Here is a 19717-nt window from a genome sequence, read left to right as displayed (position 1 = left end):
GGCTAGAGTGAGACCCTGCCTCAAAAAGCCAGCAACAACAAAAACAAACAAAAACAAAATATAAGATATACTTCTTCTGTGCATTTGTGCATTATTTTCTAAACATTAGTTTCCCATATTTTTCTTGAAACTAAAAAGAAAAACCTTGTCCTTTTTGTAGTGGGAACATTTATTTAATGTTAAGTCTTAAAAACTTCATTGTATCTACTGTTCCTATAACTGAAATGTTTTTATACTTCCAGTGGAGGGCACTCTTCCTTAGCTTTTGAACATTTCTTGAAATTGATTCTCTTTAAAAGCTGCATTTAATATTTTCATCAATGCCTGCTATGATTCACATAGGTTTATGTTAGCTTTTGTCTAGGATAGTTTCAAAAGTCCATTTGTTTTTTGTTGGGGGGGGTGATTGCCAAATTAAATATTCTTTTTAGTAATTAAGTAGATTATTAGTCAATTATTGTTTTTAAATATATACTGATTCCATCTAGACTAGTCTGTTTTTAAAGGACATATAAAATTAGGCTTTTCAACATTATTGAATCAATAATTCCATTACCATTTTATGACTTCATATAGGGCTATAACTTAAGACTAATGTTTGTTCTTTCAACTATATTGAGAACTACTTATTAGTTTCTTCTTTACAGTATACTTGGTCTGCTTGATCATGACTGTGCATTAGCCACCTTTTTCATTATCTCCTACCTGTGCTATTAAAACAGTGCTTCTTACGCATATATACCCTAAACATTGCTACTAGAAATACTGAAATATTTCTTTAATCTCTGCTTTTATCTTGTTACTTTAAGTGGGCTTTTAGATTAAATTGTATAGTTCTGATGCCCAGCTGTTTTGTCAAAGTGTTTGAGAGCAGAGTACCATTAACACCATTAAAGTAGGCTATTCCATGTGCCATGTGTGAAAACTCAGTGAGCTAGAAATCATTCATGTTCATTTCCTCATGGTGGCTGTAGCTGCTGCTGCTTCTCCCCCTCCTCCCCACCCCCAAGGTAGGGTCTCACTCTAGCTCAGACTGACCTGGAATTCACTATGTAGTCTCAGGGTGGCCTTGAACTCACAGCAGTCCTCCTCCCTCTTCCTCCCATGTGCTGGGATTACAGGCATGCACCACCAGCCTAGCTCCTCATGGCTTTTAGGAAGTATACTTAGAACTATCTCTTTACCTTCCTTTTACAGTTTTATACAAGTTGATTTTTTTTCCCCTTCCATACCATCCAGAAACATATGCACTAGAAAGGTATTTTTTAAAAGAGTGGTTAGAAAACAAACTAATTTCTTCACGAACACTGCAAAACCTGGAAGCAGGCATGCCTTCCAGTGGCAAATCCGCAAAATAGTGCAAGCAACCTGTCATACTGTGTTTAAAGCTGTGGTGACTATACATACTCTCAAGTTCTCTTGTCAGCTTTGCTTTTCCATAATTATATCCCGTGGCCTTTTTTACCTTTCTGCCCATGATTTATTTGTCTCTGGATTGGGTAAATATAAAACATAAATCCAGGAAAGATATAACATTAAATACAATCTTTAAGGAAAGAGATTGCTTATGCTAGGAAAATTAGGCTTAATACTTTAAGGTGGGTGAATTAAAAGTGTGGTATACTAGAACAATTCTGGTTTACTTCTCTGACTGCATAATTAATTATGTTATGCTCTCTAGAAGTGTTCTGGCTTGGGGTCACCAAAGTTTTACAACTATGGGGCATTTCTTGCATGTTCCTATTAAGACTTTAAATGGATTTGTTACTTTTAGCCACTGGGTGGCACAAGTGCTTCCCACATTCACTGGGTGCAAGAGTATGTTTCTTATCAACCCTTGTATTCCTTTTCTGCGGAGCACCTGTAGTTTTTTTTTTTTTTAATAACCTTCTGTGATATTTCTTCATAGCTCTTTGCATGTTTTTTGTGAAGGACAAACAATTTTTCTTTTATTTTCCTCCCCATTTAAGACTATTAATAAATGCAAATGCAGTTATTATACTGGTTAAAAAACAAGGGCTTAGCTGGGTGTGGTGGTATATGCCTTTAATCCCAGCGCTTGGGAGGCAGAGGTAGGTGGATCACCATGAGTTTGAGGCCACCCTGAGACTCATAGTGAATCCTGGGTTAGCCTGGGCATGAGACCCTACCTTGGGGAAGAAGGGGGGGGGGGCTTATATAGGTGAAGTAGAAAATCCAAATTTTGACTATATTTATTCAGATGTCTATGATAAAATTTGTAACCTCCGACTGGGGAGATGGCTTAGCAGTTAAACGTATTTGCTTGCAAATCCTGCCAGCTTATGTTCGATTCCCTAGTGCCCACATAAAAAGCCAGGTGCAAAAAGTGACACCCATGTCTGATTATATTGGCAAGAGTCCCTGGTATGTCCATACACATACACACAATCCACATATGTGCAAAATAAAGTTAAAAATTATGACCCTAGTTATTGAATCTGATGATCATTGTCACCATCTGCTATGTCTTTGGTTGTTCTTTGCTCTTCCTAACTTGCCTTGATGGACATTTTTAAACACGACCTAGAAACAGATATCCTAGCAGAAACTAAGTAATTTTCATTTAAAGCTGTGTCATACTTAGCTGTCTTCTGTCTCTCTCTTCCTCTCACTCTTTCTGTTTTTTTTTTTTAATATTTATTTATTTGAGGGGGGGTGGATAGAGAATGGGCATGCCAGGGCCTCTAACCATTGCAAGAGAACTACAGATGCATGTGCCACCTTATGCATCTGGCTTAATGTGGATACTGGGGAACTGAACCTGAGTCCTTAGGCTTCACGAGCAAGTGCTATAACTGCTAAGCCATTTCTCCAGCCCTGCTTTTTTTTTTTTTTTTTTTTTTAATTTTAGTTTATTTATTTTTGGTTTTCGAGGTAGGGTCTCACTGTAGCTGATGCTGACTTGGAATTCACTATGTAGTCTCAGGGTGGCCTCGAACTCATGGCAATCCTCCTACCTCTGCCTCCTGAGTGCTGTCATTAAACGTGTGCACCACCATGCCAGCTCTGTTTTGTTTTTGTTTTTTTTTTCCCCCCCGACAGTGTCTCACTTAGCTTAAGCTGGCCTCGAACTCACTATGTAGCCATTACTGACTTTGATCTCCTTGGTACCTCCTGCCTCTACATCCCTAGTACTGGTAGGGCTTACAGATTTCTAAGATAGGAATACCTAGTTGTCTTATTGTGACTTTCTTTGCCTAATTAAGGACTATATCTACATACAGCTATAAAGCTGCACTTTAATTAAACTTAGCTCTCTTGCTAAGGATAAGACTATAAACAAACAACAATAAATACACAGTGGCAGAATGTACTACTGAAAAAGAAACCTGCTCTTTGTAGGCTAGTTTGGAAATGGGGTGGAAATTTTCTTTTATTTGTGTGTCGGTTATGCCTTTTAATGTAACTACATAAATATAAATGTTAGAATTTCTAAATTTTGTATTCCAGAACTTGAGGTTTTATAAGCAAAGTTAAAAAAAGAATGTACATTCTAGGTTGTATTTTAGCTTACTAAATTGGATGTGTTTTCAGTGAAGGTAACGAGCGACTAGGGGTGTAACTCAGTAATAAGACACTGGGAGGTCCTAGGTTTAGTCTCTAGTAACCACTTCACCCCTGTAAAAAAGGAAAAATGGATTGCTGTACTAGTTTAGTTCTCCTTTTGTTTATTATAGGTCTTCATTTTCTGGCTGGAAGCATTCAGTTGAAGACTGGATGATAAGTGATGTAGACTATCTCAGCTTTTTATTTTCCACACTTACAGGTAACTACATTCACTAACCAGGTTAAAAAGAAACCTAGTTGAAATCATAATCCTCCTTTGATCTGCTGTCTTACCTGTCTGGTTCTCGGTTTTCAACATGGCAGATGGTCTGTCTTGGCATGTTTTTCATGATGTATTTATACCCTACATGTACATGGTAGTACAGGATTTATCTTTGACAGTGTCAAAAGTTTGATGATCATGTGAATGTCACATAATTATATTTTCATTTACTTGCCTTGTCTTCTTAACTTGATTATAGTGAACTGTACCTGAATACCTCTTTTCAAAATATGCAAAGAATGCTGGATGTGGGGGTACATGCCTTTAACCCCAGCACTAGAGGCTGAGTTGGGAGATTGCTGTGAGTTCTAGACTAGCCTGGGACTACAGAGTGAGTTCCAGGCCAGACTGGGCTAGAGTGAAACCCTACTTGGGAAGAACAAAAACAAACAAAAAATATGCAAAGAAAATTTCGTTACAGTGCTTTAAAATACCACTAGAATACTCATTTTAGTTAAACACATTTATTAATGCCAGCTTTTGTCATTTTTGTGACTCTTATAACCCATTTGGCCTCAAACTTGCTGTGTAACTGATGCTGTCCTTGAACTCCTGATCCTCTTGCCTTTTAATTGCTGGAATCATAGGCATATGACTCACACCTGATTTAGGAATTCTTTTGATTTGATTTTTTCTTTTTTTATTATATATATATTTTTTAAATTTTTTGTTTTTTATTTATTTGAGAGTGACAGAGAGAGAAAGAGGCAGATAGAGAATGGGCACACCAGGGCCTCTAGCCACTGCAAAGGAACTCCAGATGCGTGCGCCCCTTGTGCATCTGTCTAACGTGGGTCCTGGGGAATCGAGCCTCGAACCAGGGTCCTTAGGCTTGACAGGCAAGTGCTTAATTGCTAAGCCATCTCTCTAGCCCTATTATATTTTTTAGATAAAGTTTTAAGAAAATATATTTGTTTATTTTGAGAGAGAGAGAGAGAGAGAGGGAGGGAGGGACAGGCACAGAGAACGAGTGGGTGGTCCAAGGCCTCCTGTCACTGCAATTGAAACCGCTTTGTGCATCTCACTTTATGTGGATACTGGGAAATTGAACCCCAGGCAGTCAGACTTTGCAGGCAAGCTTCCATAACCTCTGGGCAATCTCATCAACCCCTGATTTGATATTTTCTGCTTTGTTTGCCCTTACAATAAAATTGCTGAAATGAGTAATAATGTACTTTACATAAATAGTACTACTGCTGCCTTAAATGATTATACTATTTCAGTATATGTATTTTATACTTGGATGATAATAATGACAGTTTTAAAATTTCAAGACTTTAAGATTTGAAACTTTTATATAAAGTTGGATCTCATAAGTTAGGTATTTTATTTTTTGGTGTGGTGTGCATGAAGGACCAAGAAGTCAGGTGTTGGCCTCTGTGGCTCATTTGCATATCTCTTTGCTTGAATTGCTTGTCAGAGAGCCCCAGTAATTTTGTGGTGTTATCATTCACTCTGGATTACAGGCATTTCTGGCCATACCCAGCATTTTATTTGGATTCCAGGGACTGGAATTTGCCAGGGCCTAAAAGGCCCTTGCTTAAGTGGCAAGCACTCTTAACTGCTGAGCCATCTCCACAGTCCATAAGATAAAATGTTTTGAAACCCCATGTTTTATGTCAAGTTTTCAGTGGTTTTAGAAAGCTTGTTAGGAGTCAATACTGTTATGGGAGTAGCAAACTAGATAATGCCTCCTTTTATCATGCTTATAAAAGTGTGATGCTAGGAACATCATGACATATAGCTAGTTTGGCTGTATCTGCAGTGGTCTTACCATTCTGAGAGCTGCCTATGAGGAAAACACAAATTGTATATGTTAGATCAAGTGTAATATACAATCCATATCCCTCTCCCCTGCACCAACTATAAAGATTTAGGAAGATAGAGTGACTTAAAAACACTTGGAGGGGCTGGAGAGATGGCTCAGCAGTTAAGGTGCTTGTCTGTAAACCCTAATAACCCAGGCTTGATTTCCCCAGTACCCATGTAAAGACAGATGCATGGTGGTACATGCAGCTGGAGTTCATTTGCAGCAGCTGGAGACCCTGGCACTCCCATTCTTTCTCTCTCTGCTTGTAAATAAATAAATAAACACTTTAAAAAGCCGGGCGTGGTGGCGCATGCATTTAATCCCAGCACTTGGGAGGCAGAGATAGGAGGATCACCATGAGTTCAAGGCCACCCTGAGACTGCATTAATTTAAAAGATTATGCTTTTCCTTTCAAAAAAATAGTAAACAAGCTTCCAGTAAGAGGTAAAACCTGCTTTTTTTTTTTTTGCTGTTTTTTTAAATTGGTTCATATCATATCCTTTGCATATTTATTTGTAAAATACTGCAAAATATGCTGAATATAAGAAGAACATTAAAGAAAAAGAATTTACCCACAAGTACATATTGTTGTCTTAAAAAAAAAACTACAGGTGCTGGAGAGATGGCTCTGTGGTTAAGGTGCTTGCTTTCAGTGCCTCATGGCTTGGGTTTGAGTCTTCAGTAGCCACATGAAGCCATATGTACAAAGTGATGCATACATCAGCAGTAGAGGCCCTTGCACACCCATTCTCTCTTTTTCCCCCTTCATTCTTTGTGTTTGCAAATAAATACTATACAGAATGTTACTGCTTTGTAATACTGGCTTCCTTTGTCACTGGCATTAGGGTTTTCAAAAGAGGAGTTGACATGGCTTCAGAACCTCCGGGGAGTTCCTCATGTCATCCAGACACAACTTTCCCCTGTGCTTCTCTATCTTACGGATTTGGACCAGTTTTTACACCATTGGGACATAACAGAGGTAAGTGTGTCCATAAAGAAATTATTCATTCCCAGAATTCTGCCCATGATCTTCCTGCGGTTATGTATTATTGAAATTATCATATATGGAAGCTTTTAGAGATGAGTGGGACAGCAAGTCATCCTTATTCTTGAACAGACTTCTTATCTTAGGTAAGAGAGGTTTGTTTATAATAGGATAAGTCCATGTATTTAAAAAAGGAAAAGCTTCATGGAAGAGGCAGAATTTGACTTTGTTATTGAAAAAAACTTATTAGGAGTTGGTATCTTCTTGTGTGTGTGTATTTATTTGTAAGGAGAGAGAGAGAGAGAGTGGGGGGGTGGGGGGGAGAAGGAGAGGGAGAGAGAATGAGAATTGGTACACCAGGGCCTCCAGCTACTGCAAATAAACTCCAGACATATGTGCCACCTTGTGCATCTGCTTTATGTGGGTACTGGGGAACTGAACCTGGTTCTTTAGGCTTCACAGGAAAGTGTCTTAACCACTAAGCCATCTCTCTAGTCGAAGGAGTTGGTGTCTTTAAACATGACTTTTTGTTCATTAGGTGTCCTGTATTGTTCTTCTACATTATTTCCTTGAGACAAGATGTCTCACTGAACCTGGAGCTTGCAGTTTTTCTGGCTAATCAATGAGCCCCAGCAGCCCTCCTTGCTCTGCCTTCTGCAGGGCTGAGGTTACAACTTTTTACATAGGTGTCAGGGATCCAACTTTGCTGCTCACATTGCCTTACCCACTGAGCCATCTCGGTTTTTTTGGAGACAGGCCCTTGCTATGAAGTCCAGGCCTTGAATTCTCAGTCTTCAACCTCCTGAATGCTGTGATCAGAGTCACACACCACTGTGCTGGCTTCTGAACCGCTTGTTTTTTACATGTCTTCATTTGAATTTGAAGGAGCTTTTCTAGTAAGATTGTAGTTATCCTATGTAATTCTGATTTCAGTCTTGGGCTGAAAATCTGAGTCTTTCTTTACTGGTTGATATTGTTTAGTGACTGAGGAAGCCTTTGGCTAGAGCACACACTACCTTCCTTTCCTGTAATCCTAAATTGCTAGGTCTCAGATGTTCTGGCCCAAACTCTTTGCCAGTATTCTGTAACAGAGGAGTCTCTAGATTCAGGTTAGAACTCTGTTGTGCTGCCATATGAACTGATTTTATTAGTGATGTATTCCCTATCATTCTGCCCCCAATTCTCTTCATGTTCTTCCTCAGGAAAGGCTTAGAGGTATGCCTTTTCTAGATTTTCACATACTTCTGTTGTGACCTTATTTGAGTGGTCACAAAGCTAAAGTCATGCAATGACATTTATCCTCTGTTATCCACAGTGCCTGGGATTGTGTTTATTTGTAGATTCTCCATAAATGCTGGTTTTTCAAAAAGTGAAAAGAAGGCCTGGAGAGAGATTTCAGCAGTTAAAGACACTTGCTTGCAAAGCCTGACGGCCTGGGTTTGATTCCTCAGTACCCATATAAAGCCAGATGAACAAAGTTGCACATATATCTGGGGTTTCTTTGCAGTGGTAAGAGAGCCTAGCACATTGATTGTATATCTCTTTCTATTTGCAAATAAATCAATAAAAATATTTTTTAAAATAACTTCCCAACATACAGATGTTGACAGTTCTTTAAGTTTTCTAACGATGTAATGCTTCTAAGCTGTCTTTGTTTCTCCATGCAATTTTTCTACATATTTCACTTTTGTTAACATAATGCCATCAAAGTAGAATTTGTATAATGCTTGCTGTCTTTGAAGGGCTAACTCCCATCTCCCTTTCCTTTCCTGTAGATTTCTCTTTTCTCCTTTGGGGAGTAGCAGACATAAGCTGAACCACACATAGCCTGCAGGGCCATTAGCACCTGCGGTCCATATATTGTAAATCCCTAGTGCTCAGAAATTTTAATCTTACTAAGTCCCAACATGAGTTTCAAATGTTCTGGATTCTGAAGTACTTATTTCTAGTGCTGAATACTTTGCATAAGGGATGCCCAGCCTGTACATTATACATATACATATACTTATACATATATATTTATAGCTTTTTGAGGTAGGGTCTCACTGTAGCCCAGGCTGACATGGAATTCACTATGTGGTCTCAGGCTGGCCTCAAACTCACAGCAACTCTCCAACCTCTGCCTCCTGAGTGCTGGGATTAAAGGTGTGTGCCACCATGCCTGGTCTGATATTTACTATATCTAAAGGTTCTTATTTATGTGTTTTTTTTAAATTAAAACTATTTTTATTTATTTGAGAGAGATAATATAGGCATGTCAGGGCTGCAAACAAGCTCTAGACACTCCACTTTGGATACATCTGGCTTTATGTGTGTACTGGGAAATCCAAGCTGGCAGGCTTTGCAGTCCAGCACCATTAACTGGAGAGACATCTCTGCAACTCCTGGTAGTTTTTTTTAATTGACAGCTTTCATAATTATAGACAATAAACTCTCGTAATCCCCCCACACTTTCCCTTTACAACTCCACTCTCTATCATATCCCCTCCTACTCTCAATCATCAGTCTCTCTTTCATTTTGATGTTATCATCTTCTCTTCCTATTATGATTGTCTTGTGTAGGTAGTGTCAGGCACTGCAAGGTCATGGATATCTAGGCCAATTTGTGTTTGGTAGAATACATTGTAAGCAGTCCTACCCTTCCTTTGGCTCTTACATTCTTTCCACCACCACCTCCGCAATGGACCTGAGCCTTGGAAGGTGTGATAGAGATATTTCAGTTCTGAACACTCCTCTGTCACTTCTCAGCACTATGGTGCCTTTGAGTCATCCCAAGGTCACTGCCATCTGAAAAGAGAAGCTTCTCTAACCAAAAGTGAGAGTAGCATTAATGTACAGGTTTGAACATTAAGAGAAATGCTTACTGGGCAGTTTGGTGAGCACAGTATATACATTTACCCAGACACCAGTAGACATTACACCCCTAGGCTTCATGACATCCACCATGATAGTTTTCAGTACTCAGCATGTATTCCCTCCTGTGGAGTGGGCCTCCAGTACACTTAGAGTAAGCAATTGGTTTTCCCTATAGCAGACATGCCACTATTGCATCCGTTGGCTCATTTGGCCTGGCTGGCCAAATTGAAAGCTTGCAGTGTCTGTTGTTTATCTGTACCGGTGATTTCTCTCTTTTCTTCTTTTTTTTTTTTAAATTTTTTATTTATTTATTTGAGAGCGACAGACACAGAGAGAAAGACAGATAGAGGGAGAGAGAGAGAATGGGCGCGCCAGGGCTTCCAGCCTCTGCAAACGAACTCCAGACGCATGCGCCCCCTTGTGCATCTGGCTAACGTGGGACCTGGAGAACCGAGCCTCGAACCAGGGTCCTTAGGCTTCACAGGCAAGCGCTTAACCGCTAAGCCATCTCTCCAGCCCTCTCTTTTCCATGGAACTGCATGCAGTGTAGCTTTTTCCAGCTTTCTGTCAGCTGGTTTACACGGAGGGGGTTTTCAGCTCATCTCCAGCAGGATTTCTCAGTGACCTTGCAGCACAAGTATGTACAGTCTTCAGCAATAGGGTCTTACCATCTATTCTGGTGGGAAACCAAGAGTCTCTGCAATAGCCTGTGATGTTTTGGGGGCATCAGGGACCTCCCTGGCTAACAACTCACTGGAAAGTATGCCATCTCTGGAACTGAAAAGTTTTTAGTCACAATCTTTGACTTCTGGGTATGCCATTTTCCAAAAAAGTGGTTTTCCATATGACTTATTCATACCTTCTTAGATTTTGATTAGTCCTGCCTCCACCTTTCCTTTAGTCAATCTCTTCCCATGACCTCACTTAGGCCTTTCCACCCCCATTAATCTGTTCTTCTACTCACATATATATAATACCATCCTATTAAGTTCTCCTTCCTTCCTTCCTTCCCTTTCTATTATCTTTATGTTCCCTTTTTAGCTTGCTGGCCTCTGCTACTGAGTTTTTTTCTAACTCATGTACAAGTCCAAACATTTGTAGCTAGGATCCACATATGAGAGAAAACGTGATATTTGGCTTTCTGGGTCTGGGTTACTTCACTAAGTATAGTCCTTTCCAGATCCATCTATTTTCCTGAAAATCTTATAATTTCATTTTTATTTTCTGCTGAGTAGAACTCCATTGTATAAATGTACCACATCTTCATTATCTTCTCCTCCGTTGAGGGACATCTAGACTGGTTCCATTTCCTAGCTATTGTGAATAGAGCAGCAATAAGCATGGTTGAGCAAGTATCTCTAAGGTAATGAAGTGAGTCCTTAGAATATATGCCTAGGAGTGCTATAGCTGGGTCATATGGTAAATCTCTTTTTAGCTCTCTTATGAACCTCAACACTGACTTCCACCATGGCTGTACCAGATTGCATTCCCACCAACAGTGTAGAAGGGTTCCCCTTTTTCTACATCCTTGCCAGCATTTACTGTCATTTGTTTGCATGATGGTAGCCATTCTGACAGGAGTGAGATGGAATCTCAAAGTAGTTTTAATTTGCATTTCCCTAATGGCTAAGGATGTAGAGCCTTTTTTTTAAAGATGTTTTTATGCCATCTGTATTTCTTCTTTTCAGAAAACTCAAGTTCCATGGCTCATTTTTTAATTGGGTTATTTGATTTCTTATTAGATTTTTGAGTTCTTTGTATATCCTGTCAGATGAATAGTTGGCAAAGATTTTCTCCCATTCTGTAGGTTGCCTCTTTGCTCCTTTGTCCTTTGCTGTACAAAAGCTTTGTGAGTTCATGAAGTCCCACTGGTTGATCAGTGGTTTTATTTCCTGAGCAACTGGGGTTATACTCAGAAAGTCATTGCCTATACCAATATGTTTAAGGGTTTTCTCTACTTTTTCCTTTAGCAGTTTGAGTTTCGGGTCTGATAGTAAAGTCTTTGATCCATTTGGACTTAATTCTTCTGCATGGAGAGAGAGAAAAATCTATTTCATCATTCTACAGATACATATCCAGTTCTCCCAGCACCATTTTTTGAAGTGACTGTCTTTTCTCCAATGAATAATTTTGGCATTTTTTGTTGAAGATGAGGTGGTTGTAGCTGCCTAAACTTACATCTGGGCCCTCTATTCTGATCCACTGATATACATGTCTGTTTTGGTGCCAGTACCATGCTGTTTTTGTTACTATGGCTCTGTAATACAGGTTAAAATCAGGTGTTTTATTTTGTTGCTTAAAAATTGTTGTATATATTGGAGGTTTTTTGTATTTCCAAATTAATTCTTGGATTGTTTTTTCTATTTCTGTGAAGATTGCCTTTGGAATTTTGATGGGGATTGTATTAAATGTGTAGATTCTTTTGGTAAGATTACCATTTTCACAATATTGATTCTTCCAATCCAAGAACATGGGACTGCCTTCACTGTGTCCACTAAGTTTTGGTAGGTTGTGTTTTTATTATCATTCAATTCTAGGAATTTTACAATTTCTTTTTTGATTTCTTCCATGACCCATTATTGTATAAAAGTGTTGTTTTGTCTCCAGGAGCTGGTGGATTTCTTGATGTTTACTTCAGTTTTCCTGACTTTATGGAGCTATGCTTTATAGCCTAATATATGGTCAATTTTGGAGAAGGTTCCATGGGCTGCTGAGAAGATTATGTATTCTGTAGAGTTGGGATGGACAGTTCTGTAGATATCTGTTAGGTCTAGTTGATCTATGATGTTATATCCCTGTTTATTTTCTGCTTGGATGATCTGTCTATTGATGATAGTAGAGTATTGAAGTCTCTGATTATGATGGCATTGGTGTTTATTTCTATTTTATTGTCAAGTAGATTTTGTTTTATACACTGTGGAACACCTGTGTTTGGCACACATATATTTATGATTGCAATGTGCTCATGTTGAATCATTCCCTTGATGAGTAAGAAGTGGCCTTTGTCCTTTTTGATTAGTTTTGGTTTGAAGTTTATTTTTTCAGACATTAATATAGCAACACCCACTTGTTTTTTAAATTCCATTTGCTTGGAATAGCGTTTTCCAACCTTTCATCCTGAGGAAGTGTCTATCAAGTAGCAAAAGAGACTTTTCCTACTTTTTTTTTCAAACTATTTTTATTTATTTATTTGCAAAGGGTGTGGGAGGTAGATAGAAAGAGCATCGGTGCACCAGGGCCTCTAGGCCACTGCGTAGAGCTCCAGAAATATATACCACTTTGTGCATCTGGCTTACATGGTTCCTGGGTCCTTAGGCTTTGCAGGTAAGTGCCTAAACTGCTAAGCCATCTCTCCAGCCCTTGCTAGGTTTTTTTTCTTTTTTAAGTTTTCTATTCAGCAAATACAGGCAGTTTGGTACCATTATTAGGCTCATCTATGACCTATCCCCTCCCTTGCTAGGTTTTTGATAATATCCTTTAAGTCTTCATTTTATAACACTCAGTATAAATCAAGTTCTGTAATTCATCTCCAACTTTGTGGGCTATTTTAAGGTTGTATGGAAGAGTTTCTCATTCTCATTATTGCATGTAAAGCCTGAGCTAAATCACTACTGAGTAAATAACCAGATTTTGAAATAACCAATTTGGAATGTGACCTGTATGTGAGGTGTGACTTTTGGTTTTTGACATTTTCATTTTCAACGTGCTGCCAGTTTCCCATTAATATGTAGACAAAGTAGTTTTTTTTTTTTTTTTTTTTTAAAGAATTCTGTTCAATATGTTTCTTACCTGCCATGATTTAGTTACTGGTTTTCTCCTTTTCTGACAGGCAGTTTGTCACAGTTTACTCGTTATCCCTGCCCGAAGTCAGAGCTTTGACATCTTGCAAAGTGCCATCAGTAAGCATTTGGTAAATATCTTTGATTTTCTTTTTTTTAACCTCCCCTCTTAAAATTGGTTAAGATTAGGTTCATTGAGGCATCTCCCAACATCATATGGTGCTGAGAACTTTTCCTGGCCATTGTTAATTATATGAAACTGGGTTTTGTGGGGCGGGTGGAGGGGGGCCTCTCTTCAGGACATTACTTTCTGGAACTTTGAAATGAGGGAGCTTAACTATATCAAGTTCCTGCTTCACATGACCAGTGTAAATGTATTGGGATCCAGTAGACAGACAGTCCAGAACCTCCTCCTCATGTGTGTAAATAGCTAAAGCCAAGGGCAGGAGCAGGCTAAATATAAAACGAACTCAGCGTTCAATTACATGAGATGGAGTTGGTAACCAGGTATCAGGTTTTGAGTCTGAATAGTCTTAATAAAAGTTTCTAGGGACATAAAGCTTGGTCATTGAAAGGTAGACTTAACCTTGAGACTCACTTCTTTTTTGGCCAGTGAGAGTTTCTTTTTCTCATTAAATTCATATTGTTATGCTCCTTTGTGGCTTTTGACTTCCTCCACTGTTTGCAGTGTGTTTTGCTGTAAGGGAGATCTCAGATATTATCTTCTTGGTAGCTCATTTCTTTGGATAGTTCATAGACATATCCCTAACTCCCTTTCCCTTCTTTAGAATATTATTTCTGTGGAGTTGGAATAGAGTGCTTGGAATTCTCAGTATTCTTGCTGTCAAACTTCCATATTTCTTTTTTTTTTTGTTTTGGTTTTTTCGAGGTAGGGTCACACTCTGGTCCAGGCTGACCTGGAATTAACTCTGTCATCTCAGGGTGACCTTGAACTCATGGCAGTCCTCCTACTTCTGCCTTCCGAGTGCTGGGATTAAAGGCGTGCGCCACCACGCCCGGCTTCCATATTTCCATGTCATCAAAGATGTCTACCTCCAGCTCCAGAGACTTATATTTTCCTTTGACAGTATTCCCCTTCCCAGCCTGTAAGGCCTACCATTTCCGGATAGCCTTTTGAAGAAGGTTAAGACCTCAAATGTTTTTAATGATTACTCAGCAGTACTTTTCAGATTTAAGTTATGCTCATACAGTTAAAGTAGAACCTATTTTTTAATAACAGAGCATTTAGTGTGGTCTGGATGAATGAGCATACCATGCTAACCCTTTATGTGGCCTTGCAGGGCTTCTTGCCACTAGGCATCCAAGTACACTATCTCTTTCTGATTCCAGTAGAGGTGCTTTCCTTATTTGTGTGACTAAATCCAAGGGCAGGAGAAGGCTAAAAGGAAAAGGAACTTTGCATCTAATAACAATGGGTGGAGACTAACCAGAGAGCAGTTTTTGAGTCTAAATAGTCTAAAGATTTCTGAGTCTGATTATTATTTTAGTATCATGCTTTTCTTTGGATGCATGGAAAAGTCTTGTAAATGTTATTTCTGAATAGTGGTAGCAGGCAATGCCTGAAAAATTGACAGGCTTTTTCCATGAAGGCGAGGCAGTGGATTACATTAATAGTATTTGTGGGGCCTGGATGTAGCTTGGCCTCGTGGTAGAATACTTGCTAGCATGTGTGAGGCCTTGGATTTCATCCCCAGAACCACCCTTAGAACCCCTTCTGTATCCCCACCATCCTCAAATAAAAACAGTATTTCTTGAGTCATTTATTTTGGGAATTAAATAGGGTGGCATGTTTTATATTTGGGCTACTTTAAAGTAGTAGTAACTCCTCTAATAGGTTTTGCTTGTATGGGGGGGTTGTGAAGAGGTAATTAATGTTATTTTTCTTTGCTCAGGTTGGGTTGACTGTAATTCCTGACAGCACAGCCGGCTGTATGTTTGCTGTTATCTGTAAGCTTCTGGATCACACGTGTGTAGTTAGTGAAACTCTACTGCCCTTTCTGGCTTCTTGTTGCTACAGTGTTCTTTATTTTCTGCTTACTTTAGAGAAAGGGGAAGCAGAACATCTTAAAAAAAGGTAATAGTTGTTTTTTTTTTTCTAATTTTTCAACCTTATTTTTTTCTTCTATCCCTTCTCTGAATAAACAAGCAGAAAAGAGTGAAGGAGAATTAGATTTTAAAAATATTGGAAATGCTTTTTCAGTGAGTTTGTGTGTAAGCTTTACTAGCTTTTTTGTTGTTGTTGTTCCTTCATGTTGTATTATTTTAGGTTTTGGTTTTGATTAAAAAGCTAATGGATTTTGAAAACTGAGATGACATTACAAAGTTTTTTGGGACCTTTCCCTTAATAACATTATTATAGGTATACCAAAACAAAAACTTCTACTCTTTAACAGGATGAGTTTTTAGGGCAAGCCTTGTATTTTATTTTGGATTTAATTAGATCTAGTTAGAGAAGAATGGCAGGATGAGAAATGTGTTCTAAAATGCCAGTGGTTTCACTCAGTACTGTCAGTGCTGTGTGACATCCAGGCTCGAGCTAGTTTGGTTTAGAAGATTCCACTTTTGATTTTTTTGTTTGCTTGGTTTTTCAAGGTAGGGTCTCAGTCTAGCCCAGGCTGACCTGGAATTCATTATGTAATCTCAGGCTGGCCTTGAACTCACAATGATCATCTCATCTCTGCCTCCCAAGTGCTGGGATTAAAGGCATATGCCACCATGTCCAGCCACCTCATTTTTTAAAAAGTGGCATATTTCTTACTGGTTCACTTATTGACTTGTCATAAAAAGTTTAAAGAATCTTAACAGGTTAGCAAGTATGGGAAGATAAAAAGCATTCTGTAACTTGCTGATAATGTTATTTTTTTAAGTTTTATTTATTTATTTATTTTTGAGGTAGGGTCTCACTCTAGCCCAGGCTGACCTGGAATTCACTATGGAGTCTCAGGGTGGCCTTGAACTCACGGCGATCCTCTTACCTCTGCCTCCCAAGTGCTGGGATTAAAGGCGTGCGCCACCACGCCCGGCTTAAAGTTTTAAAATTTTTATTCATTTTACTTATTTGAGGAGAAAGAGGGAGAGAGCAGGAGGATGGGCATGCTAGGGCATTCAGTCACCATAAACAAACTCCATATGCATGTGCCACCTTGTGTATCTGGCGTCCTGGGGAATCAAACCTGGGACCTATGTCTTCACAGGCAGATGCCTTAACCACTAAGCCATCTCTTCAGCCCTGACGGTATTTTTGTTGTTTAAATACATTTTATTTATTTATTTGAGGGGGGGAGGGAGAGAATGGGCACACCAGGGCCTCCAGCCACTGCAAATGGACTCCAGAGGCATGTGCTCCCTTGTGCATCTGGCTTATGTGGGTCTTGGAGAATCAAACCGATGTCCTTTGACTTTGCAGGCAAATGCTTTAATTACTAAGCCATCTCTCCAGCCCCCTGATATTTTAATATGCTCATTTTCTGGTCTTTCTTTGAAAAAATTATGTATATTTATATGTATCCATATATGGACTTAAACATCGTGGAGGTCAGAGGAGAACCTCAGGTATTGGTCCTTTCCTTCCACTTTGTTGAGAGCAGAGTTTCTTGATGTTTGCCTCTCAGAATGTCAGTTTAGCTGGCCCACAAACTTCAGGATTCTCCTGACTTTGGATGACAGACACATGTGCCACTTTGTCTGGGTGCTAGGGATCAGATCTCCAGTCAGCACAAATTAAATTCTGAGCCACCACCCCCCCCATTTTAAATCAGCTTCTCGTTTTTGTTCTGAGATAGTTTTAGTAGGTAGCCCGGGCTAGCCTCAGTGTTGGAATCATGTCTCGGCCTCCTGGAAAACCAGTATTATAGGTATGCATTATCATGTCCAACCCCCTTTTCAGACTCTAAAAAGTTTTATTTATTTATTTGAAACACAAACAGAGAGTGGGTATGGGTGTGCCAGGACCTCTTCCTACTGTAAACGAACTCCAGACACATGATGTACTTTGTTCATTTTACTTTATGGGGGTACTGGAGAGTTAAACTCAGGCCATCAGGCACCTTTAACTGCTGAGCCATCTTTCCTGCTCTCTTGACTTTTCTTTTAAAGTGTTATTTCTTTATTTGTTTGATATCGATAGACAGAAAGAGGCAGATAGAAAGAGAGAGAATGAGCAAGTCAGGGCCTCCAGCCACTGCAAATGAACTCCAGATACATGTGCCACCTTGTGCATCTGGCTTACGTAGGTCCTGGGGAATTGAGCCTTGAACCGCGGTCCTTAGACGTCACAGGCAAGCACTTAACCACTAAGCCATCTCTCCAGCCCCAGCTCTCTCGACTTTTAAATGTCATGAAAATGTAACATACTTACTAGTTGTATGAAAAGCTTGTCTGGTTTAAAAGAGAATTCTATACTGAGGCTTATGTATGTAACAAGTCCCTAGGTTCACAATAGAAGTGCATCCCTGTACATGCACTTTATACACCCTTCAGTTAATTTCTCTGCCTGTCCCTATATACCAGGCACTTTTGTGTTGCTCTTCTTTTTTGCTTTTAAAGGGGGAGGGGTGTTGTGAATATTTGTGAACAGTACTTAAAAAATTATTTATTTGCAAACAGGGAGAGAGAAAGACAAAATGAGTTTATTTTAAAATTTGGGTATTTCTGGCTGGAGGGATGGTTTAGTGGTTAAGGCACTTGCCTATGAAGCCTAAGGACCCATGTTCTACTCTCCAGATCCCATGTTGGCCATAGGCACTAAAGTGAGGCAAGCGCAAGGTCGCACATGCTTGCTAGGTGGCACAAGCGTGTGGAGTTCAATTGCAGTGGCTGAGTCCCTGGCACACAGTTCTCTTTCTCTCCTCTCTGTCTCTCTCTAAAAATAAATAAAAATGTGGGTATTTCACTGAAAAGATACCATAAAATTGACACATAGTGAATATAGTTTGTTGGTATTTTTCTTATATGCTATTAAACTTATAGGCTGATTAGAAAAGGATTTTAAAGAGCATATCCATGAGTGAGCTGTGTGTATCAAGCTTTGCCATTGTCCACTCACTGCACACATAAGTTGTTCATTAAATGTTTCATCTGACAGTGCTCAAAACGTTTCGTAGTTCTAATAGAACACCTTTACTTTTATGTGCATAAATTCATTGTGAATAAATATCCATTTGCCTGTTTAAGATGCCTCAATTTGAGTGGGTGTTGGTGAAGTTGCTAACAGCCAGGACCCTGTACATCTCATGATGACATTAGCCACAAGATGGTATTGGCAGCTTGATACTTTTGGGGCTACTTTATGTATTTGTAACAGCATAAACCTTGAAAGTGCTAAAGTACTTGGAGTCTTTGGTTTTACAAAAGTTGGCCAGACGGTCAGGCGTAACCAAGCCTAGTTCAGGATGGTGCCCACTGTGGTGTTGTGTTTCTTCTTTGGCTCTTGATTACTTATGAAAATCTGTTGTATTTTGAGCCCATTTGTTTTGTAGGAAGTAATCTAAGTCTACGCTATTGTCTTGTCTTTAAAGAAGTGTTGTGTTGCAAATAAGGTGTGTCTAACTATAGGCTTGTTACTTATCCTGCTTTGAAACTTGGTGTGTGGTGTGCCTTGAACTAGGGTTTTGTTTTTTCCTTCACACTGCAAAGTCCTATTGGTTCTACTTCCCCTGTTGTTTCTGCTTGGTTTTGAGGTATGTGGAGAGGACGCTTCTGTGTGTGTGGGCTCACTGACCCATTTGCCTCCATTACTGCAGGGACAAGTTATGGGGTGCCTGTGTCTCCATCCTGGCTCTTGTACCTCGAGTCCTCAGGTTGCTGCTGCAAAGTCTGCGGGTGAACAGAGCTGGGCCTGAGGAGCTGCCTGTTGTGGGCCAGCTGCTACGCTTGCTGCTACAGCATGCCCCCCTCAGGACTCACATGTTGACCAATGCCATCTTAGTGCAGCAGATCATTAAGAATATCACGGTAAGAAGCCTGGTACTGAGCTCTTTGTCTTCAGTACAGCAGAGGGCTCCTGGGAGGGACAGGGAGTGCATGGACTGACTGCTGATTCCTCTGCTTCCCCTGCTGTCTCTGATTCAGCACAAGTTCAAAAGACTCAAGCTGAAGACAGGGGCACTGGCAGTTTCCTTGGGAAAGGTTTAGGCATTCAAGACATTCCTACCTGGACTGTGGTATTTTCCACTGATGACTGTGACAGCTTGACAGTGTATTTCCCCTCTTCCTCATCTAGTGAAGCTTATTTTCCTGTCTGTAAAAATGAGATTAATGCCTTTGGGTTTTGGTGACCATTAAATGAGAGAATCCAGATAAAGTTATTAACATACCCAGTATTTACTAAGCACCACCTAAATGTTAGTGCCATTAATGATTTTTTTAAAGCAGAAATCAATTTGAAAACAAGTTCTAATTGCTTAGTTTAGTAAGTA

The 19717-nt window shown here is 39.5% G+C and overlaps 1 protein-coding gene across 2 annotated transcripts in view; it reads left to right on the top strand.

The window, feature by feature from the left end:
• Tex10 (testis expressed 10) overlaps positions 1-19717 on the top strand; it is a 133739-nt gene that overhangs the window by 112752 nt on the left and 1270 nt on the right. For both annotated transcript variants that reach the window (XM_045157862.1, XM_045157863.1), the window contains exons 10-14: positions 3699-3787; positions 6506-6639; positions 13331-13411; positions 15194-15375; positions 19043-19253. In XM_045157862.1, coding sequence (XP_045013797.1) covers positions 3699-3787; positions 6506-6639; positions 13331-13411; positions 15194-15375; positions 19043-19253 — 697 coding nt within the window. The remainder of the gene's footprint in view (positions 1-3698; positions 3788-6505; positions 6640-13330; positions 13412-15193; positions 15376-19042; positions 19254-19717) is intronic.

This window comes from Jaculus jaculus, chromosome 1 (genome assembly GCF_020740685.1).
Source record: "Jaculus jaculus isolate mJacJac1 chromosome 1, mJacJac1.mat.Y.cur, whole genome shotgun sequence".
Taxonomy (NCBI): Eukaryota; Metazoa; Chordata; class Mammalia; order Rodentia; family Dipodidae; genus Jaculus; species Jaculus jaculus.
This window is presented reverse-complemented; position numbering and strand designations above follow the sequence as displayed.